This window comes from Arachis hypogaea, chromosome 19, assembly GCF_003086295.3.
Source record: "Arachis hypogaea cultivar Tifrunner chromosome 19, arahy.Tifrunner.gnm2.J5K5, whole genome shotgun sequence".
Lineage (NCBI taxonomy): Eukaryota > Viridiplantae > Streptophyta > Magnoliopsida > Fabales > Fabaceae > Arachis > Arachis hypogaea.
Genome location: NC_092054.1, coordinates 154,118,388 through 154,144,965, shown reverse-complemented (window position 1 = coordinate 154,144,965; position 26,578 = coordinate 154,118,388). Strand labels below are relative to the sequence as shown.

Below are 26,578 nucleotides of genomic sequence, written 5' to 3'. Positions count from 1 at the left end.
TCTTATCATATAAATATTTGAAAAAAAAAATTTCATTGGATGGTTTAGTATAGTAGGCAAGTGATCAAGTGCAAAATCTGCAAATTGCCAAACACTAGAAGCCTGTCTTTATGTCATTCTTTCTCTTTCTCGAGCCCCTACCTTCTTTTCTCTCTCTCTCTCTCTCTCTCTCTCTCTCTCTCTCAACTCACACACTTGCACTTCTTCCTTTTATTAATCATATTTGCTGTTAATGCTACTCTTTTCAAGGATTACATTATTTCATTGATAAGCTAAGTCACTAATATCTAATAAACTCTCATTTTACTATTTTTTTGTGTGTATTTTCCTTTTGCTTTTCTTGTTGTTCCTTGTAGCTCCATGCTATTGTTGTTAATGTTAACAAGTAAGAAGAAGAAGTGAAATAGCTGCTGAAAAAACTGGAGAGATAGATAGATGAAAAGGGTTGTAAGTTGTAACTATCTGCATTATTTTTTTTTTTTGCTTTTTTAATTGTTTGGCATGAACAAAAAGAGGAATGTAATGGTTTTATTGTCACACGTTAAACTAGGCAAAAGAAAAGAAAAAAGCACTTTTTTTTGTTTCTTTGAACTTGCTCCTTTTCTTTCTCCTTCTCCTTCTTCATATCTGGGAAAGCTCTCTCCTTTTCTCTGTCAGAGAAAACAACACCACATTTCATAAAGCAAAAACCTTTCTCCCTCCATCTTCCAAAAGTAGTGTTCTAAGAAAACACTTCAAACACCCCCCATCTTCTTTTTTCACATTAAGAGAGAGAGAATGGGGTGTGTAGCATCAAAACTAGAGGAAGAAGAAGAAGTGGTGTCCATGTGTAGAGAGAGAAAGAAGCAGTTAAAGTTAGCAGTGGACAAAAGATATGAACTTGCTGAGGCACATTGCAAGTACTTTCATTCTCTCTATGCTGTTGCTGCTTCCATTAAACTCTTTGTTGCACGCCATTCTTCTCCTTCTTCACCTTTCCTCATAACTTTCCCTCCTTCTTCTCCTCCTCCTCCTCCTCCTCCCTCTCAGAATGTGATAACCAACCCCATGTTCCTTCAACAGACTCCATCAGAGACAAAGCATGTTGAAGCCATTGCTGCTTCACCACCTTGTGGCTCATGCAATACTTCTTGTTCTGAGGAAGAGAGGGAGGACAAGGTTGAAGAAGAAGAAGCTCAATGTAAGAGAGAACAAGTGCAAGATGAACAACAGCAGCAGCAACAAGAACAAGAACAAGAACAGCAGCCATGTGAGTACTACTACATGCACATGCCTATGCCTATGTCTATGCCTATGGCAGCTTCAATGCCATCACCACAGAGGGATTTTGGGTGGGATTTCTTCAACCCTTTTGATGTTATGAGAACCAATGAGGTTATCAGTGGATACCGGGGGAACTCAGATGATGATTTGAGGGTGGTGAGGGAGGAGGAAGGGATTCCAGAATTAGAAGAAGAAGTACTAGAAAGAGAAGAAGAGGAAGAAGGAGAAGAGGAGGTTGTTGATGTGAGCAAGGTGGTGGTGAATGTTTTTGAAGAGAAGAAGAATAAGAAAAAGAAGAAGAGGAATAGTGCACGTGAGGAGCACGTGGTGAGTGAGAGTGTGAAGGGTGTGGATGAAGGTGAGCAGAGAGGGCTTGCTGTTCTTGAGACAGAAGGTGAAGGGAGAGAACTTCTTGAGGCTTTGAAGGACATTGAAGATCATTTTGTGAGGGCTTATGATTCTGGAAAGGATCTAACAAAGATGCTTGAGGCTAATAGGATTCCACTTCATTCTAGTTTGGATGAAATAAAAGGTGCCTCCTTCTCTTCACTGTGTCTTCTTTCTGTTATCTCAGAAAAATTTATGTGATTTGTTTATAGGAATATTTACAAAATACTGGGGTATGATTTATAGGGTATGATTTGTGCACTTTAGTTGCTTATTTCATCTCTATGATTCTTGAAAATGATACATTGATGCACTTTTTATGATCCTCTTTCACTTGCACTTCACTGTTATTTATGCCTTGAGAAAGTTTAAACAACATGTGATGTTAATGCAGAAAGTTCGACCAAACTTATTCAGGCAATAACATGGAAGTCCATGTCATCTAGGCCATCCTCATGCAAGAGTCTTGTGGTTTCGGATACGAAAAATTCATCAACTTGGGTGGAATATAAGAATGATCTCTTTGATGATTATGGTGGAATGGATTCAGGAAGTCATTTATTAACCTTAGGAAGGTTATATGAATGGGAAAAGAAGTTGTTTGAGGAGGTTAAGGTATGGTACTACTTCTGCTTGAAGTTATACTTTCTGTTTTACAATGATGATATCGCTTATAGTTGAATCATCTGCATTATTTATCATGTTCTGCTTCCTCAGAAGCATACTTAGAAAGGTGATGAAAACATATCCACAATAATTACTAGTTGGAATATTATAGCTTGTGTTAATATTTTGTGATCGATACTTTGGAATATGTAATAGATTTTACAATCCTGCTTCCTGGCCTTGTTTTCCTCTTTTGTCCCATCTTGCATTCGAGTTGACACCGAGAAATTTTCATTAGGCTGGAGATAACATCAGGAAAAATTATGAGAAAAAGTGTGCACAGTTGAGAAACAAAAATGTTAAAGGAGATGATGAAACTAGTATGGACAAAACGAAAGCTGCTGCGAAAGATCTATATGCTGGTATCTTGGTTGCAATACGTCGTGCAGAATCGATCTCAAAAAGAATTCAGAAAATGAGAGATGAAGAGTTACAGCCTCAAATTGTTGAACTATTGAAAGGGTGAGATAATATATACTACTGGAAACTAATGGACTCAACAATTTTGAGACTGGTTGGTTTCTTATTTTCCGTTTTCCTAATGCAATGTATGCAGTTTGACACAATCGTGGAAAGTTATGTTGGAATCCCATGAAACTCAGAAGATGATTCTTTCTGAAGTGAAGTCTTTCACATGTCCCACATTCGGGAAATTCTGCAATCAATCTCACCGGTTGGCGACTCTTCAGCTCGAAACACAGCTTCAAAACTGGCGAATGTGTTTTAGAGAGTACACTGCTGCTCAAAAGGCATATGTTGAAGCTCTTCACAGTTGGCTGAGCAAGTTTATAGTCCCAGAAGTTGAATTCTACTCGAGAAGCAAAGATGTACCCATGCCATATCATCAAGCCAATGGGCCACCACTACTTGTGATATGCAGCAATTGGTTAAATTCCCTGCAAAAGTTACCCGACAAAATGGTATCGCTTGCATTGAAAAGCGTGGCGAAGGATGTGAGAGCTCTTTGGCATCAGCAGGGTGAAGAGTTGCAGCAGAAAAGGAAAGTAGATAGCCTAGCCAAAGACTTGGAAAGAAGGTCGTTAAGTTTGCATAAAGATTCAAAGATGAAGTTGCTTGAGTTGCAAGTAATGGACCCGAAACCAGAGGCGGGAAGTAATCATGATCAAGATCAAGAAGAAAGCTTGATGGAGAAGAATGATGATCAGTTGGAGACACTGAGAAGAAAACTGGAGGTAGAGAAAGAGAAGCATCAAAGTTGCATGCAAGAAACACAAAGGATAACACTACGTGGATTGCAATCTGGATTCTCTTTGGTGTTTGAATCCCTAACCGAGTTCTCCAAAGCATCACAGAGAATGTACAATGAGCTTGTTGCTTGCAGTGAAAATGGTGACAAGGTTGGGAACATTGGGTATATAGAGGGTGATGGCTGCAATGCTGAAAATTGCAACAAAAATGGACAATAACTGCATTAGATTAGTGAGTAGTGAGGTTGAGATATATTTGTGTTGTAATGGTTTATGTAATTATGATACTATTATTTGTGTGGTGTTTGTGTCGAAGCAGCTCGCTGAGACATCAATTTTATTATTTAAGGTATTAGTTGGCACTTGGCATTTTTTTCTAGTTTAAATATTTGTATTATATTGTTCCCGTATTCACCATTAGAAGGTAAGAGATCAAGAAAATGCAGATTGTATGGGATTAAAAGGGTGGATATCTTTGAAATCTGTAGTAGCCAAGGTAGCATAGAAGCTCAAGTATAAAATATTATGAATAGTAGTGTTCTCCAGGAACCATATTTTTGCCATCTTTTTAAGTTACTAATCCAATTTCGCACCATCTACAAAGCTAACTTTCCTTTTGTTTGCTTGGGCCATTATAACATATTTTTGCTCATTTCTTTGATTGTTCATAAAAGATTAAAAGGTAATATTTAACGCTCCTTTCTGCCTAGAAAAACACTTCATACGTGAGGCATTATTGGAAACCAAATAATACATTTCAATTTCAAAAGATTATGTAAATACCAACACAAATTTTCAACCCACACCCAAACAAAATATGCCCCATATATATAAGTTTGCAAAATGCTTATTAAACAATAAAGAAATCAATATGGAATTGCAAAATGCTTACTAAACAATAATGATCATACATCTCCCTCCATCCAATATAAGTTTCATGGTTGCTAATTGCCAAGATAAGCAGCTACATTCTATTCAAAGTTTTGTACATATTCAATGATTTCACATCCTAAGGGGAGGGAAAAAGATTAAAGAAAAAAACTTTGGGTATGATCATGCTGCAAGCAAATAAATAATTACAATTTCACATTTTAATACATGGTCATGTGTTTTTCTATCTCTACCTTAGGTACAGAGAAACCAAGAATTGAGAAATAATTATGATTTCACTAACAACAGCAGCAGGGGAGTGAATGCCCATAAATGGGACAATATCTACCTGCAACCAGTTCTCTACAGCCGATCCTACTACTGCACCAGCTATGAGCCCTCCTATGGTAATAACTGTAGCCTTCCCTGCAAAAAATAGATAAGAACAATGTAAAAAAGAGCAAATTGAGAATTCAAAGAATAGTGGTTATGATAATCCATAAGAATTAAACAGAGTTGGAAGAAAGAGGCAAAAGGTCTGACAGGATCACCCACAGCTAGAAGCAACCATTTGTCATTTGTCAAGGTGATCACCTTTTTCAACTACATTAACTGCCACATTTATTTGATAGTTCTAACTTCTAAGTCCTCCAGAGACAACCATTTTCATTGGCATAATCTTCATGTTTAGTAAATAATGCCCTCCTCATGTGACATACTCTAAACAGGAGTAACCAACATTAAGATTAGCAGCACCAAAATTACAATCTTTTTCCTGTAAACCCAGTCTCTTTTACATTCAATACTGGAAAGCTGGAAGAACATATAAAATGAAGTCAAAACAATAGGTTGGTCTCATTCTTCGGATAAGGTCTGATGTAATAGCCACACTAACATGGCAGTTATTGATTGTGTATTCCAGGACTCATTACAATGCAAGAGGAAGTTCAGCACAGAAGGTGCTTTTATGGATAACTATAAGCTTAACTTATAACTTTCTCTAAATATTTTATCACGGATGATTATATTATGTAAAAAATAGTTGCATTAGGTCAGAAAGTAACCTAGACAACAAGCAGAACAAAATCCTACATCAAAAAACTGTTTTCAGAAAATCCAAGAGATGGAGTTAATTCATAGCCCTCATTGGTTTCATCTGCATATCAGTCTTCATTTTACAGTTTAAACAAAGTAAAGAAGGTAATAAAACTCAGAATTTTTCCTTTCCTCTTGTTTTCCCACACATTTTGGCCTTCCAACATTCAAGTCAATAGGAAATACTTATGAAACAGAAATTATTTTGCAATGTAACAACCTGACAATCAGTCTCCTTACCTAACTTAACATTCTTTTTGGTCATGAAGTACAGAGAAGCTCCAAAGCTACCAGCCAAGATAAGTCCAGGAACATCAGCCCCAGCATAACCAGCAGAGGGTGTAGAAGTCCCGTTGATATAGGTTAAACCCATCAATGCACCATATACTCCAGCTTGTAAGCCTAAATCACTAGTGGAAGGTGACACAATTGAAACAGGGGAATTCTTCATGGTGGATTGCAACCATTGAGGCATTGATCCCACAGCTGGGGACTTAACACGTTTGACATCAGCATAGCGAACACTGCTGTTCACTACTTTTCCTGCTCGCCGCTGGCTTAGGCTCTGCATAAGCAACATGTCATACGCGGCCTCAACCTAGAAAAAGAAAATCCCACCAAATGCATCGATAAGGGAGTACACTTCATCTAGATTCATAAGAGAGTAAACCATAACCGAAAAAGCGAGATATTAACAAATTCGATGCCAACCCGCGGCATAACAACACAAAAGTACTGACCTTATAATAAAAAAAAAAAAAATCAAAGGCAAACAGAATAGTGCATGGCTTCATGTTCATATAAACTGTAAGATGGAGTAATCCCCATCATTCCTTTAGGCCTCTTATTACACACATAACCCAAACACAGAGATTACAACGTGGAAAAAGAACGCCACAAAATAAAAATCACATTCATTTATGATATAGCTGCATAGAGACATTGTGTACTGATACTTCACATACATGTATTCAACCAAATTATTGAACTAACTCAACTATTAATCATTGGGCAATTGATTAACCATATAAATCAGCTGAATTATTCACATAAATTACACACTACCTAACTTAAAGAGTAAAGTTCCCTAATCCCTAGTAAATCTAAAATCAGTTAAAGCCGTTAACCACTCATCCATCCAATTTTTTAACTCCCTTATCATGACAACATAATCTAACGCAATTTAAACCACTGCAAGCAAATTCAGACCTATAAACCAAAATCTATAGTTTTCTAATATATACCACACAATAGGAGGTGATTATTAAAATGCGAATGAGAATCACCGAATAACCGTTTCGAATTATCCTAAACTCGCGAGAAAATTAAAAACAATCAAATAAATCGAAGAAAGAAGAAGAAGAGAACCTGCTTGATAGTTTCGTGGTCGCCCTTGCAGGAAGCGACGATGGAGTTCTTGGCGCGGAGTATGTCCTCGAAGGAAGCTCCCTCCGACACTCCGAGCAGCTTCAGCGCGCTCTCCACCGACATCTCGAACGGCGCCGACGAGTCGTCCGCTCTCGACCCGGCCTGCACCGGCGCCACCGTCCTCGCCGGCCGCGCTAGCCTCCTCCAGTACCTCGTCTGCAGGGGAGCGGCGCCACGCCATGGTTCGGTGACGATCGGCTTTCCGAGTGGAACTCCGTCGAGTCGGCGAACCGGATGTCCGGGGAAGGATGAACCGGATGAGAGGCGGTCGGGCCGGACGGAAAGTGTGGCAGCCATTTATTTTTATTTTATTTTAATTTTATTTTTGTGAAAGAAATTGAATTGAGAGTGTGAGGCTTTAACTTAATCTGAGTGAGAAAGAAAGAGAAGAAGAAAAAAAAAAAAAGAGGTGAAGTGTTGAAAACTTGAAATAGTTTTAAGTTTAACGGAGACGGAACGGAAGCATGTAGCGCCACATTTGGTTTGTTTGTGACCGTTGATGCTAATTAATATCTTCGTCATCATTATCGTCTTATTAAACGTTAACGCAAGTGGCGTCTTGTCTGTTATATCCACTTCTTTTGCTTCTACGTTACATGAATTTTGGTGTGTAGGAATATTGGCTTGTTTTTGTTTTGATGAATTTTTGGTTTTATATATATGTCATGGAAAAAGACTTTTAAGACGAGTGCTTCTACGGAAGAGAGCTCTACTATGAGGCGGACTTGGTGCAAAGGAGTACTAAGAAGGTTAAGGATCGGGAAGGGATAGATTTGAATGAGAGTGGGGACTATGGATACTACCATGGAGGAGCCAAATGGATCAACAAAAAACAGGTCAGTCTCGTACAAGGACTCGCTTTTATCTTCTCTGGGTATGATGGTCAGAAGTATCCCAAGAGAGGAGTAAACCCTTCGATCTGTGTCCGGTGATTCCTGTGTTTAAGGATGAATTTGACGAATGGTGTAAGACTGTAAGTCATGGAAGACGGTTTTAATGATGAAACTCCTTGAAAAGAGAGTAGGTCTTGCATTCATGGAGTAACGTTTTCATAGGGATTGGGTGAATAACGATACGATAAAAGCCACATACATATGGATCGTGACTATTTTTTGGTGCACTTTTTAAAAGAAAAGGATTATTCTCATACTCTCTTTAGAGGTCTATGAATAATTGTTATGTATTATCTAATCGTCCAACGTTAAAGGTCTTTTTCCTATCCGCGAAGAGTATGGTGAGAAAACTTGCGGTATAGGTCAGAATCCCTAATCTGCCAATTGAGTTGTATAACCACTGCTTTTTATGGAGGATTGGTTCTGTTATTGGTTATATGCTAAAGATTGATCAAACTACGTCCATTCACTCTAGAGGCAGGTTTGCAAGGATTTGCGTTGAAATCAATCTGACAGGGAAGTTAGTTCCTAGATCTCTGTTCTGGGAAATAATCTTACATTAAATATAAAAGTTTGCACCTTATATGCTTTTCATGTGGCAAATATGGCCACAAGGCGGATCAGTGCTCTGAAGTCGTCGTCATTGAGACCCAGCAACCGAGTTTGGTCGCTGCATCCAACCAAGGAGGGGATAGACCAGCGAAGGGATGGACTAGCTCTCTGATGGAAAACATCATTCAGAAAAGTCCCGATTTGGGGGAGAAAGTTAAGGCCAATCAAAGTCCTCCCGATTTTGGGCCTTGGATGATGTCAAACGACTAATCAGGAAGAAGCAAGAAAAGATTTTGACTAAAAATTGAAGGAGTAATTTCGGAAAAGAATCACACTCGAATAAGGCAAGTGCTAAAGAAAATTCGATCAATAGTAAAGAGAGGGATCGTGTTTTGATATTCTGAACGAAGAAAGAGGTGAATCTCGTAGTGACAAGGACATACGTGTACAAGGTACTCATATTGAAACCATGCAAGATGGGCCGCACCCAAAACAAACCCAAATAAAAGACCAAACAAGTAAGCCTGAAGTTAGAAAAACCTTATGCCTTGGTGCGGAAAAAAAATTCCAAGGTTCCAAAAAGGCTTGTTCCATAAAAAAAAATGCCAAATCCCAAAAAATGAATGAGAACTCCTCTTTGAAACTCAAGAACTCATACCTGATGGAGATGGAGATGGACATGCTTGCCAGAATGAGGAATCTCGAGAAGAAACAATAGGAAGCCTTCAACTTTATGAAGAAGAATCAAGCCGTCAAAATTAGCCACATGGACAATAACCGCCCCTCCCCCCTCCCCATCTAATGCCCTAACTCTTTTTTGGAAAGCTCTGCAAGACTTATGGATGGAGTTACCATTGGGCCACCAGACAAACCACTGGATGAGAGTGTTGGAGTGAGTAGAAAAAAGGCGAAAGGAAAGGAACTGATGTTCTCGGAAGATGCCTCCATGGAAATTGAATGCTTTTGCTTCGGTCTAATTTTGGGTCTTTAGTGGCTCGTCTTTACTTTCGGATAACCATGAATATTGTCTCTTTGAATTTTCGGGGAGCAAAAGGTAAAGGTTTTTCTACCCTAATTAGAGATTTGAGAAAGAATTATGATGTTAAGTTACTGATTCTGGTTGAAACGCACATTAGTGGTTTTCAAGGCAAAGCTGTGAAGGATAATATGGGGTTCAATGAGAGTTTTGTGGAAGAGGATAGGGTCAATCGGGTGGTATTTGGGTGCTTTGCGACAAAACTTTTTGAGATATTGAGATTCTTTACCATGGCTCTCAATTTGTGCATATAAAAGTTAAAGAGAAGAATTCTATTCAATGGCTCTTAATAACGGAGAACTTTGTTAGCCCACATATACATCTTAGAATTATTTATGGGAGAGCTTGCATGTCCTGAGAGGTAGTAGTAATCTCCCATGGTGTACCATAGGGGACTTCAATGCTCTATTGCATGACTTTGAGAGGACTGGTGGTGTTCCTAATTAGTTTGGAGGAGCATGTTATGAGTTTATTTCTTGTATTTCTAACTGTGGACTCATCAATTTGGGGTATTCAGGTTCGCCTTTCACCTGAAAGAGAGGAAGCTTAATGGAGAGGCTTGATTAGGGGTTAGCAGCGCTTGAGTGGCAAATTGCTTTTCCTAGTGCGTTCGTTCACCATTTTCCCATGCTTAAATTGGACCATTCTCCCCTCTGTTTGCAGTTACAGGTTCCTCCCTTACCCAATCGGGATAAACGACCATTCAGGTTTTTAGCAGCTTGGTTTAGTCATCCAGAGTTTGATAATATGGTTAAAAGTATCTTAAATAATCATTTACCTTGGAATGCGTGCTTAGAAGAGTTTCATAATTCTTTAAAAGTTAGGAATTCCCATGTGTTTAGGCACATACATAAGAGAAAGTATACTATTCTCAGAAGACTACAATGTATTCAGAATAGTCTCAGTGGAAGTCCTAATCGCTTTCTTTAAGACTTGCAAGGAAGGTTAGGGGATCAGTATGGGGAGATTCTTATGCAAGAGGAGCTTCTATGGTTTCAAAACTCAATGCTTAATTGGATTGAATATGGGGACCATAATACTAAATATTTCCACGGCACAATGATGGCTCGCAGATGGATAAATAATACTGAGAAGTTGTAAGATGATTAAGGGAATTGGATGCTAGAGCAAACACCTTTAGAAAATATCGTTACCAATTTTTATCAGAGACTTTACATGGATGACGCTCCGGACAGACCTTTTGAGATTAATTAAGCTTTTCCCAAGCTTAGTCCAGAAGAGCTTCTTAGTGTTGGAGCTAATTTCACTCATCTGAGATCAAAGACTCCTTCTTTAGTATGGGTCCACTTAAAGCCCATGGAAAGGCGACTTACAAGCTATTTTTTATCGACGAAATTGGGATGTTGTTGGATCTGATTTATGTCGTATGGTTGGTAAAATCATTGAGAATATGTCAGATGTCCGTAACATTAATGATACGCCGATCACATTAATTCCTGAAGTGGAGCTGGTGTCTCACCCATAGTTTTTGATTGCGGATGGCGGCTAATGGCGGTGAGCCAAAAATCCGCCATAAAGTTATAGCGGATGGCGTTACGGAAAATGGCGAAAATGGCGGATTACCTAAAATACACATATATATGCAAAAAAACATGCAGAAAAATTGCAAATATAATAAACTATAAAATCTATCTATATAAGCAACTTTCTAGTCATAAAACATCTAATTAATATAGCAAATATAGTAGCAAATTTAGCAAATAAATATAACATCAAGTTCAAATCATAACTCAAAAGTCATAAGCAAGCCATAAAATAGAAGACATAAAACATAATAACTATAAACCATCTACATTCTAGCTCTCATCAAATTCATCCAAATTAACACGATTATTATCGTGTCCCTCTACCCCCTCATCATCCTCTGATTCAGTATCATTGAATTGAATCTCCTCTTCTTGTTCTTCTTCATTTTCAGAATCCTCTTCATCTTCAAATTCTGGTTCTTCTTCCTCTTCCACAATTACTGCTTTTCTTTTTCCTTTTTTGAAGCCTTAGACCCACTTGGTCCACCCTTTGCACCACCTCTTGCAGTTGCAGGTTCTTTTCTTTTTTTATTTTGTTGTCTTCTAGTATATGTTGTAGGCTCATGTCCTCCCATTGCTTCAAAAACAAGGTTCCAACTCAAAGTGTTGTCATCTTGATGAACCAAATCAGCATCATCATCCATATTATCGTCATCTCGAAAGGTGGCAGTCCCAATTTCTCCCACTAACCACTCATTACACTCATCAATGTCATTGAATGCAATAGGGTCAACTTCATCTTTAAGGTTGTACCTCTCGATGAGTTGTTGGTTATACTTTATGAAGACCAAACTCTCCATCCTTTCATGATCAAGCCTATTTCTTTTCTTAGTATGAATATGCTCAAATATACTCCAATTGCGCCCACATCCAGAAGCACTACAAGTCAAGCTCAAGATCTTGATAGCAAGGTCTCGCATGTTTGGAGCCTCATGCCCATATGTCCGCCACCAAAATGCTATAAAATTAAAATAAATTTGTCTAAGCCTTTAATCGAACTAAATTTATAAAGTTTTGTAAAATTTATAACAATCTTACCGGGTGAAATCTTTTTCCTCTGAGATTTTGCAAAGGATGATCCAAAAAGTCCATAGCCGGCCTTATATAGTGTTTGCTCCTCCAATATCTTCTCTTGCACAGCTATACTTGGCACCAATCTAGTGATGCACTAAAACCATCCCTTTGTAACTTCTAAATCCAATTCAATGCGAGGATTATCATAAAACAACTCTGGATTCAGAAAATGACCATCTGCATGCAACGGACGATGAAGTTGGCAATTCCATCTGTTGTCAACGATTTTAAAAACTTCAGAATATTTGCTCACATCATTAGAAAATATTTTCATGATGCATTCCTTTGCCTTCTCCATTGCTTCATATATATAACCCATTGGCGGCTTCTTCTCCCCATCAACAAGTCGAAGCACCCGAACAAGAGGCCCCATGATCTTAAGGGTGTACTTGACATGATTCCAAAAGGAGGGCCTAATAACAATCTTTGTTGCCTCCCTCCCCTTTGCCTCCCTTGACAACTTATTCCTTACCCACTCATCCGAAGTGAACATTCTTCTTAGATTTCCTTTCTCCTCATAAAGCCTTTCCAAAGAGAGAAATGAAGTGGCAAATCGGGTGACTGCATGCCTCACCAATTCCTTGCCATTTGTGAATTGTCTCAACATGGATAAAGTGCTAGAATGGCTATAAGTGAAGCTAACCAAAGAAATAGCACTTTTTATGGTTTTTTGGATTAATGGTAACTTCCCAATGTCTTCAAGCATCAAATCCAAACAATGGGCAGCACACGGGGTCCAAAACAAATTCGGTCTTTTCTCCATCAGCAACTTACCGGCTAGAACATAGTTGCTCCCGTTGTCAGTTACAACTTGAACAACATTTTGTTCCCCAATTTCCTCAACAATACCATCAAGAAGCTCAAACATTTTTTCACCCGTCTTCACATAATCAGAGGCATCAATAGACTTCAAAAACATTGTCCCAGCAGGAGAGTTTACAAGAAAATTGATAATGCTCCGTTGTCTCTTATCCGTCCAAGCATCTGACATAATAGAGCAACCATAACTTTTCCATTGTTCCTTATGACCCTTCAACAAGTCTTTGGTGTATTCTAATTCCTCATTAAGGAGTGGCACCCTTAGAGCATGATAAGTGGGAGCAGGTAAATTAGGACCAAAGCTTCCAACAGCCCACAACATTTCTTGAAAACTCTTCAACCTTACTGGATTCAATGGAATCTCAGCTTGCTAGAACCATTGGGCTATGTATCGATGAACTCTACGAACCGCTTCCTTATTACATGCTTCCTTGATATTCTGTTGCCTCTGTTTCTCCTTTTTGTTTCTTGCAATGGCAGTTTCGGGTCTTTTCATAAACAAGTCCATTGGACCTCTCATAGAACTTGCCCCCCCTCTAGCTGCTGCCATTGGAGTTGGATTTGGAATTTCATCAATTCCTTGAGCATCTTCCTCGGACAATCCAAAACCCAAACTATCTAAATCAAGCTCCCTAGCATTGACACTATGTTCCTCAGTGCTTACCGGCATAGAACTTTGTCTTCCTCGATTTTTTTCTGGTTGTAGAACTCCCATAATTCAGCAATAACATCCTTTGGGACCATTTTACATCCAGCAACATTCCCAGGCTTAATCATTAAGTGCTCCTTTGCCCGTGTAATTCCTTCTCTCATAATTTTTCCACAAAAATTACATATGGTGTCATTGTTATTTCCCTCTTCTACAGCACTAACATATTTCCACCCTAAATCAATCCTAGTGGCACGGACAGCAGCTGTAGGACGAGCAGCAGTTCCAGCAGCATGGCCAGCAGAGGCAGAGGCAAGGGCAGGGGCAGGGGCAGGGGCAGGGACAGGGGTAGAGGCAGGGGCATCAGAATTACGGGCTGGTCTAGAAGTTGACATGGTGAAGGTGAACTGAGCTGAAAGGAAAAAAAAATTGGAGGAAGAGAGGTTTATGAGGGAAGAGAAGGAGAAGGAGACAGTGAAGTGAGTGAACTGAATGGAAAAAAAAGGGAACGGTAACTTCTACAAACCAGAAAAAAGAGGAAATTGTGGTGATGTGCGGTGGTGACCACCAGCGGTGACGGTCGGCGACGAACGGCAACAGGCGGCGGCGACGGGCGGCGACGAACGGTGACGGGCGGTGGCTAGGATCTGCGGTGCTGGGAGGCAGAGAGAAGAGAGAAAGAGAACAGAGAGAAATAGCCGTTTTGGACGTTTAGAGAGGAAGGCTCATTTTTGAACTGCAGCGGCTGAACGTGGGTTACTCTTTCATTTAGGGTTTTGCAAAATTACCCAATTACCCTCGAATTTTTTTGAAAAATCCGAAAAAACCCGCCATTTTCCGCCATTCTCATGGCAGACCACCATGGCGCCACCTCAATTGCGGCGCCTTTTGCCCCGCTGTGATAAGCACGTCGCGGTGGCCTACGTATGGCGGCGAGGCCAAATCCCGCCACGCCATTCCGCCATAGCGCCGCCATGGCCACTATTTTAAAACACTGGCCTCACCTCAAGCATATGTGCGTCCGATTAGCCTTTGTAACGTCTCATATGAGGTCATCATTAAGGCCCTGGCTAGGAGAATTAGAAAGGTGATGGAAAAGTTGGTGGCACCAATGCAAAGCAGCTTTATGCCGATGAGACATAGCTCGGATAATATAATTATTACCCAAGAATTCGTGCATTCTACGAGAATCAAGAAAGGCGAGAAAGGATGGATGACCATTAAGATTGGTCTTGAGAAAGCTTATGACAGGCTCAAGTGGAACTTCATTAAAGACACTCTTTAGAACATTGACTTTCCTTAGAACACGATTGACCTTGTCCATGCTTGTATATCCACTGCCAATATGAGAATCCTCTTGAACAGTGAAGCTTTGGATGAATTCCTTCTGACCAGAGGTATTAGGCAGGGAGACCCTCGCTCGCCTTACCTATTTGTGCTTTGTATGGAACACCTCTCTCATCTCATTCGTGCAGCTGTGGATATAAAGTTCTGGAAGCCTATAAAGCTCAATAACGAAGGACTTTATCTTTCCCACCTCTATTTTGCGAACAACCTCATTCTTTTTGCAGAGGCCACTGTAGAGCAAACAGAGCTAATAACGAGAGTTCTTGAAGTTTTCGGTGTTAGTTCTAAGTAGAAAGTTAGTAACGAAAAGACTCATGTCTACTTTTTTAACAATGTGGGAGCATAATGTGAAAGAAGAAATAAGCTCGGCTCTTGGTTTCTCTATCACTGATGATCTAGGAAAGTATCTCAGAGTCCCTATTCTGCACTTTGGAACCACCCAAGAGACCTATAAGGGGTTAATCAACAAGCTGCAATCCAGGCTTAATAATTGGAAAGCGTCCTCCCTCTCCCTTGCAGGAATAGCAACCTTGGTAAGATCTGTCCTTACTGTTTTACCTTCTTATACCATGCAAAATGCTTTTATTCCATCACATTCTTGTAATCTGCTTGATGCTCATTGTAGGAAATTCCTTTGGGGAGGTACAGACAATATACGAAAGATGCATCTTATAAGTTGGAACGTTTGTAAAGCCAAATCTTCAAGGGGCTTGGAGATCCATCATGCCAGAGACTTGAACCATGCATTTATGATCAAAACTAGTTGCGGCCTCATAGAAAAGAAGGAGAATCTTTGGGTTAAGGTCCTTCAATCCAAGTATAAGTGTGGCACATACATTATCTCAGAAATTCTGAGGAGAAACACGGATTCGAATCTCTAGAAAGGGGTGTGCAATGCTTGGAAGGATGTTGAGACTAACATCATTTGACGGGTAAAGAGTGGCTCAAGCATACGCTTTTGGAACCACAATTGGGTCCCAAACTCAAGAAGGCTCAAGCAATACTCCAGTCAGGTAATTAATGACACAGAATTGTCTTCGACTCTAAATGATTTTCTTTTGGTTTCTGGGCAATGGGATGAAGCTAAGCTTAGGAAGAGGCTCTCGGAAGAGGTAGTGAAGTAGATCCTTGCAATGGCTCCCCCGTCGCCCTGGAAGGCAAATGACTAGATTGCTTGGGCTCTCTCCTCCGGTGGCACCTTCGATTTGAAGACTACATACGCCTCCATCATAAAGACTATTCTCCTCCTTATCAAGTGTTTTGGTTAATTTGGAAGTGGAGGGTCGTGAGAGGGTTCACACCTTCCTTTGATTAGCTGCGAAAGAGGCTCTACTCACTAATGGTACCAAAAGTAGGAGATGCATGACCAACATCTCTTTCTATCTGAGGTGTCAAGATGCAGAGGAAACTGTCCTTCATCTCTTAATGGACTGTCCTTTTGCACGCTTGAATTGGAATCTCTTACTCCCCAACTATGTGGATTGAAATCTCTTCTTCAACTTGTCGAAACATAAATGATTGATTTATATTTTTTCCTCTACTAACGAGTGACCGATGGTTTTTGGGGTGAGTTTTTCATCACTGTTATTCTTTCGCATTAGGATGGTTTTCAAAAGTATTCACGTGAGGTCTAGAGTTGCAGTGTTCCATCACAGCGCGGTCTAATGATATTTTAAAGTTGGCTAGACATTCTTTAAATTCTCCAAGAACATATGGAAGCACAGGGGCTTAGTTTAGGTGGTTGCCGCCAGTTGAGAACACCATTAAATTAAATGTGAATGGCTCTTTCTTCGGTGTCAATAATAATGCTGCTTGTGGTGGGATCTTTTGTGATCATATGGGCCAATTCATTAAAGGCTTCTCCTGTAATTTGAAAAATTGTTCAATCATGCATGCTAAATTCTAGGACATCGTTAGAGAGTTACAAATAGCTGTTGCAAATGAAATGCATGATTTGATAATAGAGACAGATTTCTAAATGGCTGTTAACTTGATTAGAGATAGTTGTGCTATATTCTACTCCTGTTCAACCCTGATTCAAGACATTAATGTTCTTAAGAACTAAGTGATAAATCTCAGACGGAACTACACTCTTAGGTAGCGTTTAGTAATGAGATCTAGAGACAGAGACTAAGAGACAAAGATTGAAATAAATCTCAGTATTCTGTTTGGTGCAAAGTGAGAGACAAAAATTGAAACAAGAATGAAATTCTAATTTAATTTGTACAAAGGATAAAATTGAAATTAATTAATTGAAATGAAGGTATTTTAAGTATAAAATGTTATTAAAGTTTCAGTCTCCATCTCTAAAAATTTTAGTCCCCTGTGTCTCCACTTTTTGGAGGTACTGAAATATTGAAATTTTGAAAACAGAGACAAAAATTTTAGTACCAGTCTCTAAACCAACAAACATGATACTAAGTCTCAATCTTCCAATCTCTATCTCAGTACCTCAAAACAAACGCTACCTTAGAGAAGTCAATATCTGTGCAAATTTGCTTGAGAAGAAAGGTTAAGAGTTTTCGCTTGGTCTTCATATTTTCAACTCCTTCCTCGTGATATTTCTTATGCCTTGTTACTTGATTGTAGTAGCACTCTCAGGTTGAGAGGTGCTAATTATTTTTTTTTTTTTTTAATTTTCGGGATCTTACCCTTTTTTCCTCATAAAAAAAATATGTTATGAATTGAATAGATATAATTTTTGTCTTAATTCAATACATTATAAATTATTTTTCATATGTTTATCATTTTTTCTAATGGTATTTCATTTTCTGTTATCATTGTATTGTAATATGACTAATATCCATTCCTATGTCAAAGGAATTCTTTATTATTCATTCGTAATAATTGTATAATCATTCGGAATTCGGATGAGTTCATTAAAATTAAAATGATAATTAGGATAGCACTTGTTGTAGACACATTCGTTCTTTGAAGGAAACTTAATGGGACAAAATTGATAAAGACAATTTAATGTGCCTATTTATTTTAGGTTAGGTTTAATTATTCTCTTAGTTTTTATATTTTTATTAAATTTTTATTAATTTTTTATATTTTTTAATTAAATTTTTAGATTATTTTTTAATTTTATAATGAGATTTTTTATATTAAAATTAATCAAATATTTGTCTCAAAATATATACATTTAAAAATTTAGTTTAGTTTTTAATTATGAATATCTTCGATTTATAAAAAAAATATTTAATTAATTCTAACATTTTTCATACTAGAAAGGATCTAATTATAAAATTAAAAAAATAATATAAAGACTTAATTAAAAGAAAAAAAAGTATAAAAACCTAATTAAAAATTTGATAAAAACATAAAGACTAACAGAATAATTAAATATTTATTTTATTACCAAACTAAATAAAGTTAGAACAAGTTTGAATAAACAATTGAATTAAGTTATTTAAAAAAATTAAAATATTTTAAATCACTTTTTAAAAGGTCAAAAATTAATTTTAAAAATTATACTAAATATTAATATTATAATTTTTCATAAATTAAAAGGTAAAAAAGTCATTATGAGTCTATCTGTTCTGAGGTGCTAATTAGAACAAAGATAAATTTGGACTTCTTTAAATTAAGGTTTTGGTTTATTCGTTGAGATGATGGATTATTTGACGTCCTCACTTCGATGGTGGTAGAAAGTACCTACAAGGGACTCTAATACTTAAGTTAGTAAGAGTTTTAAGGACTTAAATGAATTTGGATTAAAAATACTTGAATTTAATGGAATATTTATAGAAGTAGATAATAACTTGGCTATCATTTTTGAGTTTCTCCACTTATAATAGTGGACAATTTCTTCCTCAGTATTTAAAAGGTTATCCTATGTTGTGGTGTGAACTGAATTGAGAATAATATTTGATATAGTGGATGCGTGATAAAGTCTTACTTACTATACAAGTCAAGTCAGTCATGGGTTACAACACCCGTATGGCTTCCTGGATTGATCTTGTGGGCTCCTATGGGTCTTCTGTGAAATTAGATTAGCTTTATTTGGACCATAACTTTATTTATGGGCAATGATATGCACGCTATCTAAACTATTCTTTAGTCCCTTAACAAAGTTGACAAATTTTTAATATGATAGAAACAAACAGAATATCAGAAAATTTGACTACTTAATATAGATTATCTCAAATAGAGAATATTTGATTATTTCAAATAAGTTTATGTGCCCTAAAAAGAGTAATTTTGAGACAATCATTATTTTTAAACCTGCTAATGAATTATTCTCTAACAAATTAATATAGAATATAGAATATTATTATTATCCAGAAGGATTATCTAAAACTAAATAAATGTGAGCCTAGACGTGAGGTCTAAATATTTTTGGGTTGAAGTCTCTAAACTTTTCACTGAATAGGAGTAATCATCTGTAGTTCTCGTGGGAATGAGAATAAGAGATACCTGTAAGAGATTTTGATACTTAAGTTGGCAAGAGTTTTTACAGGTTTAAAGTGAATCAGGATTAAGAAATACTTGAAGTTTGATGAGATATTTATAAGAGATAAAAATGACTTGGACATCACTTCTATATTTTGCACTTATAGTAGTGGATGGTATTTTTCTGGTTCTTAGGGAGATTATTCCACGTTGTAGTGGATGATGATCATCAGAGAATAATATCTGAACTAGTGCAGTGACAATGCCTACTTGCTGCGTAAGTCGATTTGTATATGGAATTAATACTTAAAATGGTCTCTGGAATTTGGAGATAGACTCAATTTAACTTCCAAAATTTCAATTGACTCAATTTGAACCCTCAAATTTGAATAAGTGACTCACGTTAGTCCTTCTGTTAATCTCCATTAACGGCACGCTTACCTGGAACATTAAGTGACACGTGAACTTGACAGGTGGCCTTATTAAACGATGTCGTTTTCTCCTTAGCGCATAATCTCTCTTCAAACGACAGCATTTTCCATTATGAGGTTAAAATTCAACAACACCAATGATCAAACCACTCAAAACAGGGAAACTCTTCTTCTTCTTCTTCTTCATTCTCTCGCATGCACCATACTGTGGAAGATTAATAGCGCTGCTAGTATAGGGCGCCGGCAAAGCTTGTCGCACGCGTTCTCGTTTGCTAGCACGAGGAAGAAGAAGCTGCGCACCACTGTTTTTCCAAAAAAGGTTAGTAACGCAAGCATTCTATGTTTGGGTTCAATGTTATGTTTTGTGTCTTCTCTTGGTTGGAGTTTAAAGGCCATTAATTTGTACTCTATTTGATGCTCAAATGGATTGGCTCCATTGTGAAAGAAGATAGTTTTAGTTATTGATCCTTTTCTGTTAGGATTTTTTTAAAGACTAATTATGATTAACGTTAACTGTGTTACAGAGAAGAAAGCACATCTAAATTAGTGAAGTCTATCACTTATTTATGTACCAGTAGATGATTTTAATAGCTGAGTTTTTTTCTAAAAATATAAAATGAGAAATTCATAAATGAGTAAATAGATTATGCTTATCAATGTGATAATGCGGAGCTGTTAATTATGGATAACAGAAAATTATGTAACTGTTGTTACACGGATAAATTTTATATATAAATTTTTATATTTTCTGTTCTGAAAAAATATTGATTGGCATGTTAATGTAGAATCATCTGATGCATGATATAACATGTCCAACATGATATCTTAATTAACATTTTTAACTTATGGCATTTAAGAGTTATAGATTATGACTAATTAAAATTTGAATCTGTAGGCATGCCGTGTGTCCATGCATGTGCAGCAATTTCAAGGATAAATAAAAATTCTGAAGACTTTTGTCATCATTGGTTGACTATGGAGGCATATAGGGCTACATACATGCATTTCCTAAATTCAATACCGGGTGAGAAACTATGGAAAAAATCTGAATACAACAGACCTCAAGCACCTAAAATTAGGAGAAGGCCAAAAAATTTTAAGAAGAAAAGGAGAAAGGACGCTGATGAGGAGCCTTCGAGTAGTAAGAAGTCTAAAACTGCAATAAAGTTAAAGAGAATCTACAAAGAATTTACTTGTACCTACTGCGGTGTTAAAGGACACACTAAAAAAAGTTGTGCTCATAAAAAAGCTGATGATATTGCATGTGCTCTTGCTGCTGCTGCAGCAGCTGTTGTAGCTAAATCCAAATCCCAAGATGGAGCTAATACAAATGCACCCGATGATGCTGCGACAACTGCTGGTATACAAACTGTGGATACTCCACAGACTTCGGAAATTGACATCACTCAACCCACTGTTTCACAGTCACAAATTATAGAGCAGGTACTATTATATAACATAATACTTAATTACATTTATGAAAATATCATGTGTTTATTCATTATCTATAAAATATTTCAAATTACATTTAGGTGCCTCCACCTCCACCTCCACCTCCACCTCCACCTCCACTCACAAGGCTGGATAAGCTGCCGCATAAAAGAAGAACAACTCCCGGTGTGAAACCAATGGAAAGAGTTAGTTCTGGAACAGCGTCAAAGTTTACAGAATTTATGAAATTTGTCCCACTCCGGGCTTCAAAGCACCAAGGAAGAAATAGAGATTAAATTATGTCTTTTGTGGATGAATTGATAAATGTAATCCAAAGTTATGTGTTTTGAGGTTATTTTGTGGCTATTTTGTGGCTGAAATTTGTGTCAGTGGCTGTTTATGTCTTTTGTCATGCCTTGTATAGGGCTTTGTTTTGGAACCTTTTAAAGAGCCTTTTTTATTTTGTGACTGTAATGATCACATTCTAAACATCACTCTTGGTTTATCATGTGTTACAATGGTCATTGTCATGACTATGGTTGACCTATGAAATCAGATTCAAGGTTTATTATTATAACTTATTTTGCAATTTAGATATTTGGTAGATAAATTACAAGTTAGTTTATTATTGATATTTGCAGATTTGTAATCAGTCTCTTGTTTATTCTTACCATTTTACTTTTTACAGGTTTAGTCACAACTTTTAATTTACAGAATCATACCTATTTGTAATATCCTCACTGAATTTGTAGGTTTAGTCAAAATTTACAATTTACAAAATAAATTTGTATTGAAAGAAATATAATTGTAGTGACATTAATTCAATTTTATTCATCACTTTCCTACACTCAAGGCATAGCCAATGGCTACAACTACAAACAAAACAAGAAAAAAACTCAAAATACTATTCCATACTTTTAAAATCCTAATTTCAGCTTCTATTGCACTAATCTTCCAACCCACGTTCATCTTCCAATACTCAATGCTATTTTCAGTTTCATGTCTGCCAGTCATGTCTTCTTCTTCCATGTTATTTGTCCACACAAAAAATCCACACCATCTATTTTCAGAGGTCTATCACAACAAGAATCACAAAATAAATTATGCATGTATTACAAAAAGAAGATGTAAATTCAAGAAGGAAGCAATTTAAGAACTCACATTATAGTTTGGACATCCAAAAATAGTCTCTCTGGATTTGCTTCTGTTCCAGACCAACGAAGAATGGGACGCATTTCACAACGACACCAGTGTGGAACCTTTCCAGATCTAGTTCGATTTGGATTCCTATCTAAACTTCCAAGTTCCATGTGAATGAGATCTGTTGCAGCTTCCCTTGGCAAGTGCTCCTCATCATCTTCTCCAACACTCAAACAATGATATCAATTTGGGAATTTGGCATTTGTTAGTGTTTTATATTTATTAAAAGGGGGCTAAATTGAGTCTAAAAATTTTTTTCCTATGTCAGCAAGGTTTAATAAGGCCACGTATCAAGTCACGTGTCACTTAACGTTCCAGGTAAGCGTGCCGTTAATGGAGATTAACAGAAGGGTCAATTTGAGTCACTTATTCAAATTTGGGAGTTCAAATTGAGTCAATTAAAATTTTGAGAGTCAAATTGAGTCTGTCTCCAAATTTTAGGGACCATTTTGAATATTACCTCTTTGTATATGGGTAGTGAAATTGATATCCTAAACAACTTGAGCTGACATATCTGGAATCTAGTTGGATTGAACGAATTAGTGGGTTTTCTAGGAGTGATCCAATCTTTGTAGAGCTCTTGGTCCCGAACTATTTGGGTCAAGGTATAAATAATTATATATCAATAAAAGAAAAATTAATTATTTTTTTACTATAAAAAATTCAGATATTAATAATACTGACCATGAAAAATTTAAAAAAATTACAAATGATAAAAAAAAGCAACTAAGATTATTATTATTGTAAGACTAAGGAGATAAATAAACTCCTTCGAATTTACATTTCACATAGATTAATCCTTAAAAAAAATAATACGAATAAAATTTTTTAAAATAATAAATATAAACACACTACCTTTAAATTAATTCATATAAATAGGTCAAAAATTTTTAATTTAAACTATTATTATCTTAAAAAAATTTATTAGTATTTTTGTTTTTTGAAAACTAATATATTCAAAATATAAATTTTCAAACTTTATTTGTGACTTTACTTTTATTACAATATTAATCTCCTAAAACTATGCTGAAAATAATATAGTCACGCAAAACACCCAACTAAAAGCATCACACCAACATTAATATTTGGTTATGCTTGGATTTTTATGATCATAAAGGGTAATTATAAAAAAAAAAGCTAATGACACTTGAATTATGATTTGTGCCAATATATATATATTTTTTTAAAATTCCACACATCAAATATAGAGATGTGATTCTTCATCCATAAACAAAAATTGGTTAAATCTCAAATGTCAAAAAGATAAATAAATAAAAGAAGGTTAAATCAATTATGTAGCAATCCATAGAAGACCATAGTGTATAAGCTGGTCCCTATTTGCTATTAAAGACACGTTGACTACTTATTAGAGGTGCTCGCATTCTATTCTAGCTTTCTCCAGAGGGTTAATAAGAGTAGCACTTGTCCCTCTCTTAACAACAATGATTGGCACTCCAATCATAAATTATTTAACCACAAGTTTAATGGCAAAAACGTGTCATCCTTAATCACCATAAAGAAAATCTCTCAATGCACCATCCTTTTATTATTATTATTATTATTATTATTATTATTATTATTATTATTATTATTATAAAAACATATTTTAAAAATATAGTAATAATAATTTCTATAAATATTTTATGCATTTAGACTGTATTTATTTTTTGGAATTAGAACATAATTTAATTAGAGAGTGAAATTAAACTTTCAGACATAAAATACAAAATTTTAATTTCTTTAACAAAAAATAAAAATATAATTAAAATTTGTTGAGACAAAAACTAAAATTTTTAAAATATTTTTTGTAATATTTTTATTTAAGTTTTTAAATTTTAAATTTATCACTTAATTTTTATATTTATTTTAAACTAAACATAATATTGAGACATAAAACATCTCCATCGGTGAGTGCCTTGTTAACTTTTTCTGATACAAATGAGTTTCTCACTGTTGGAGCAAAATGGAATGGGTCCTTGCACAAGGACCCATGAAACAAAGTCCCTCTGAATAGGGACTTGGAGTAACAAATAATAACTTGTCATTTGGCAAGCTTTTATTTAAATAAGTAATTATATAAAATTTTAATTAATTATATTGAATAATTATATTTTTATTTAATTAATGATTTATATTAATTATTTAAATAATAATTAAATCATAATTAATTTATTAATAATTATAATAATTAATTAGATTATATAATTAATTTTTATTTAATTAATAATTTATAATAATTATTTATGTCATAATTAATATTGAATATTATTTATATTATTATATTAAATTAGTCGTTGTAAAACTAGCTGTTGCAAAATTAGTCGTTGGAAACTAGTCGTTATTATGGTACTGTTATTATTAATAAATTAATATTTTGTTACTCTATATATACTAGTTAGATACACTTCTATTCTCACACTTTCTACTACTCTTTTTCATCTTCTTCCAAGTTTACGAAATCAAAGTTCTGGTAATATTATTTTTTGTTCGAAAAAATGGATCCAAACCAACTCAACTCTTTCTTCAATTACTTACGAAACTTTTCTCAAATTCCAAATGCCCAACCATCTCAAACCTCAAACTCTCAATTTCTAAATCAAAACTTTACACTACCGAATACATTTCAAAATTCAAATACACAAAATGTTTCTAATTTCAATTTTCAAACTCCTTATAATAATCAATTTCCTATATTACAACCGCAAAATCAAAATTCACAAACACTACATTTTCTATTTTCTTCCATATTTAACCCTTCTATTGGAAATGTTAGTCCAACTTCCTTGCCGTTTCCAACTCAATTTAGTGCATCAAGAAATAACTCATGGTGTTGGTGGCTCTTCTAACCCATCCTCTCAGACTCCTATACAATCTAGTCCAAATTCGTAATATTCAGATTTTGCCAACCCTCGTGGATTAGATGCTATCGACCTCAATGATAATGATACTAAAGATCGGAGGCAGGATAGTATTCAACACTGGCAGTGGAAAGAGGATGAGATGCTGATCAGTGCATGGTTAAATGTTTTAACTGACCCTATATTTGGTACCGATCAAAAGAGAGAAACATTTTGGAGTCGAATTCATAGCTATTGTATAGAATTTTGCTCCGACATGACAAGGGGGGTAGTTGCATGTAAGAAACGATGGTATAAGATCAACAAGACTATTGCACAATTTGCTGGTTGCTACGATCAAGCTAGTTGAAATATAAGGAGTGGTTCGAACGCTGATGATATAAAGGAGTTTGCCTATAAACTTTATTCCACAAATTATGGTCAAAAATTTACTTTTGAGAGGCATTGAAACATGCTTCGGTTGGAGCAAAAATGGAGAAACCAACTACCTACACAGAGTGGCGGCTCAAAGAGAACCAAGGTTAGTGCAACTGGAGCATACTCATCCTCATCAAACCCAGAAACATCGTTGGCTGACGAACCCGGTGTGGACTCTCCCGTTCGCCCACAAGGATCAAAGAAGAGCAAGCGAAAAGGTAAGGAAAAAGCACAAATGTCTGAAGATTTTAGCGAAAAAAATAATCGGTGGTTAAAAAAGTTATCTCTCATGGAAGAAATTAAGAATGTTAGAGAAAAGGAACTAATGGATAGGGAAAAAGAAAGAGAAGAGGAGAGGGAACATAAAGCAAAGATTATGGCAATCAAAGAGAAGGAGTTACAAATTCAAGCGGCAATGCGTGGTTATTGTGGGGTTGCAACCATAGTACTTGAGGTTGTAGCATCTTCAGACCTTTGGATATGGCATGCGTTCTTTGGAGTTTCTGGTTCAAATAACGATATCAACGTGTTAGATCATTTTCCAGTGCTCGATGATATTCTAAATGACCGTGCTCCGGAGGTAAATTATACTATTAATGGTAATAATTATACCATGGGATACTATTTAGCAGATGATATTTATCCTGAATGGGCCACATTTGTCAAATCAATCTCAAAGCCACAAGGAGAGAAACGCAAGTTATTTGCACAATACCAAGAAGGGCAAAGAAAAGATGTAGAGCGAGCATTCGGAGTGTTGCAAGCACGCTTTGCAATTATACGTGGTCCAGCTCGCTTTTGGAAAAAGAAGAAGCTTGCCAACATAATGAGAGCTTGTATTATATTACATAATATGATTGTTGAGGATGAAAGAGACACTTATGCAGGAAATTTTGCTCAAGGCTTAGAGTATGATGATGTCGAAAATGGCTTATCACAACCTCAGTTGAGAGAAGAAGATTTTGCACCATACCATCAATTTCTCCAAAGAAATGCCAAACTTCGAAATAGG

General features: G+C 36.2%; 3 protein-coding genes across 5 annotated transcripts; 1 reads left to right on the top strand and 2 right to left on the bottom strand.

Annotated features, from left to right (window-relative positions):
* The first annotated feature begins 633 nt into the window (after positions 1 to 633).
* LOC112776120 (protein ALTERED PHOSPHATE STARVATION RESPONSE 1) lies at positions 634 to 3,888 on the top strand. Its single transcript, XM_025820130.3, has 4 exons — positions 634 to 1,795; positions 2,045 to 2,265; positions 2,555 to 2,778; positions 2,873 to 3,888. The coding sequence occupies exons 1-4, from the start codon at positions 778 to 780 to the stop codon at positions 3,741 to 3,743; spliced, it is 2,334 nt and encodes a 777-aa protein (XP_025675915.1). The 5' UTR covers positions 634 to 777; the 3' UTR covers positions 3,744 to 3,888.
* Positions 3,889 to 4,396: 508 nt separating this feature from the next.
* On the bottom strand, positions 4,397 to 8,013 carry LOC112776122 (protein CHAPERONE-LIKE PROTEIN OF POR1, chloroplastic). 3 transcript variants are annotated; one of them, XR_003189818.3, is made up of 4 exons: positions 6,858 to 7,392; positions 5,730 to 6,087; positions 4,950 to 5,114; positions 4,397 to 4,820 (listed from the first exon to the last, which is right to left on the bottom strand). XR_003189818.3 is itself a non-coding variant. In XM_025820133.2 (3 exons), the coding sequence occupies exons 1-3, from the start codon at positions 7,212 to 7,214 to the stop codon at positions 4,645 to 4,647; spliced, it is 891 nt and encodes a 296-aa protein (XP_025675918.1). In that variant the 5' UTR covers positions 7,215 to 8,013; the 3' UTR covers positions 4,397 to 4,644. The 3 variants fall into 3 exon arrangements, 1 of the variants encoding a protein (XP_025675918.1); XR_003189819.2 differs by having other exon boundaries at positions 4,989 to 5,114; XM_025820133.2 differs by lacking the exon at positions 4,950 to 5,114 and having other exon boundaries at positions 6,858 to 8,013.
* Positions 8,014 to 12,113: 4,100 nt separating this feature from the next.
* LOC112779143 (uncharacterized) lies at positions 12,114 to 13,160 on the bottom strand. The gene has a single exon (XM_025823393.1). It carries the CDS (start codon positions 13,158 to 13,160, stop codon positions 12,114 to 12,116), a length of 1,047 nt encoding a protein of 348 aa, XP_025679178.1.
* Between the last annotated feature and the right edge of the window lie 13,418 nt (positions 13,161 to 26,578).

What these genes read in the sequence shown, in the direction of transcription:
- LOC112776120 (XM_025820130.3), top strand. Translation starts at nt 778, where the DNA reads ATGGGGTGTGTAGCATCAAAACTAGAGGAAGAAGAAGAAGTGGTGTCC. An exon ending in AGTTGTTTGAGGAGGTTAAG is followed by an intron (nt 2,266 to 2,554) that starts GTATGGTACTAC and finishes AATTTTCATTAG; the next exon opens with GCTGGAGATAACATCAGGAA. An exon ending in ATTGTTGAACTATTGAAAGG is followed by an intron (nt 2,779 to 2,872) that starts GTGAGATAATAT and finishes CAATGTATGCAG; the next exon opens with TTTGACACAATCGTGGAAAG.
- LOC112776122 (XM_025820133.2), bottom strand. Translation starts at nt 7,214, where the DNA reads ATGGCTGCCACACTTTCCGTCCGGCCCGACCGCCTCTCATCCGGTTCA. An exon ending in ACCACGAAACTATCAAGCAG is followed by an intron (nt 6,088 to 6,857) that starts GTTCTCTTCTTC and finishes TTCTTTTTCTAG; the next exon opens with GTTGAGGCCGCGTATGACAT. An exon ending in CAAAAAGAATGTTAAGTTAG is followed by an intron (nt 4,821 to 5,729) that starts GTAAGGAGACTG and finishes TATTTTTTGCAG; the next exon opens with GGAAGGCTACAGTTATTACC.
- LOC112779143 (XM_025823393.1), bottom strand. Translation starts at nt 13,160, where the DNA reads ATGTTGTGGGCTGTTGGAAGCTTTGGTCCTAATTTACCTGCTCCCACT.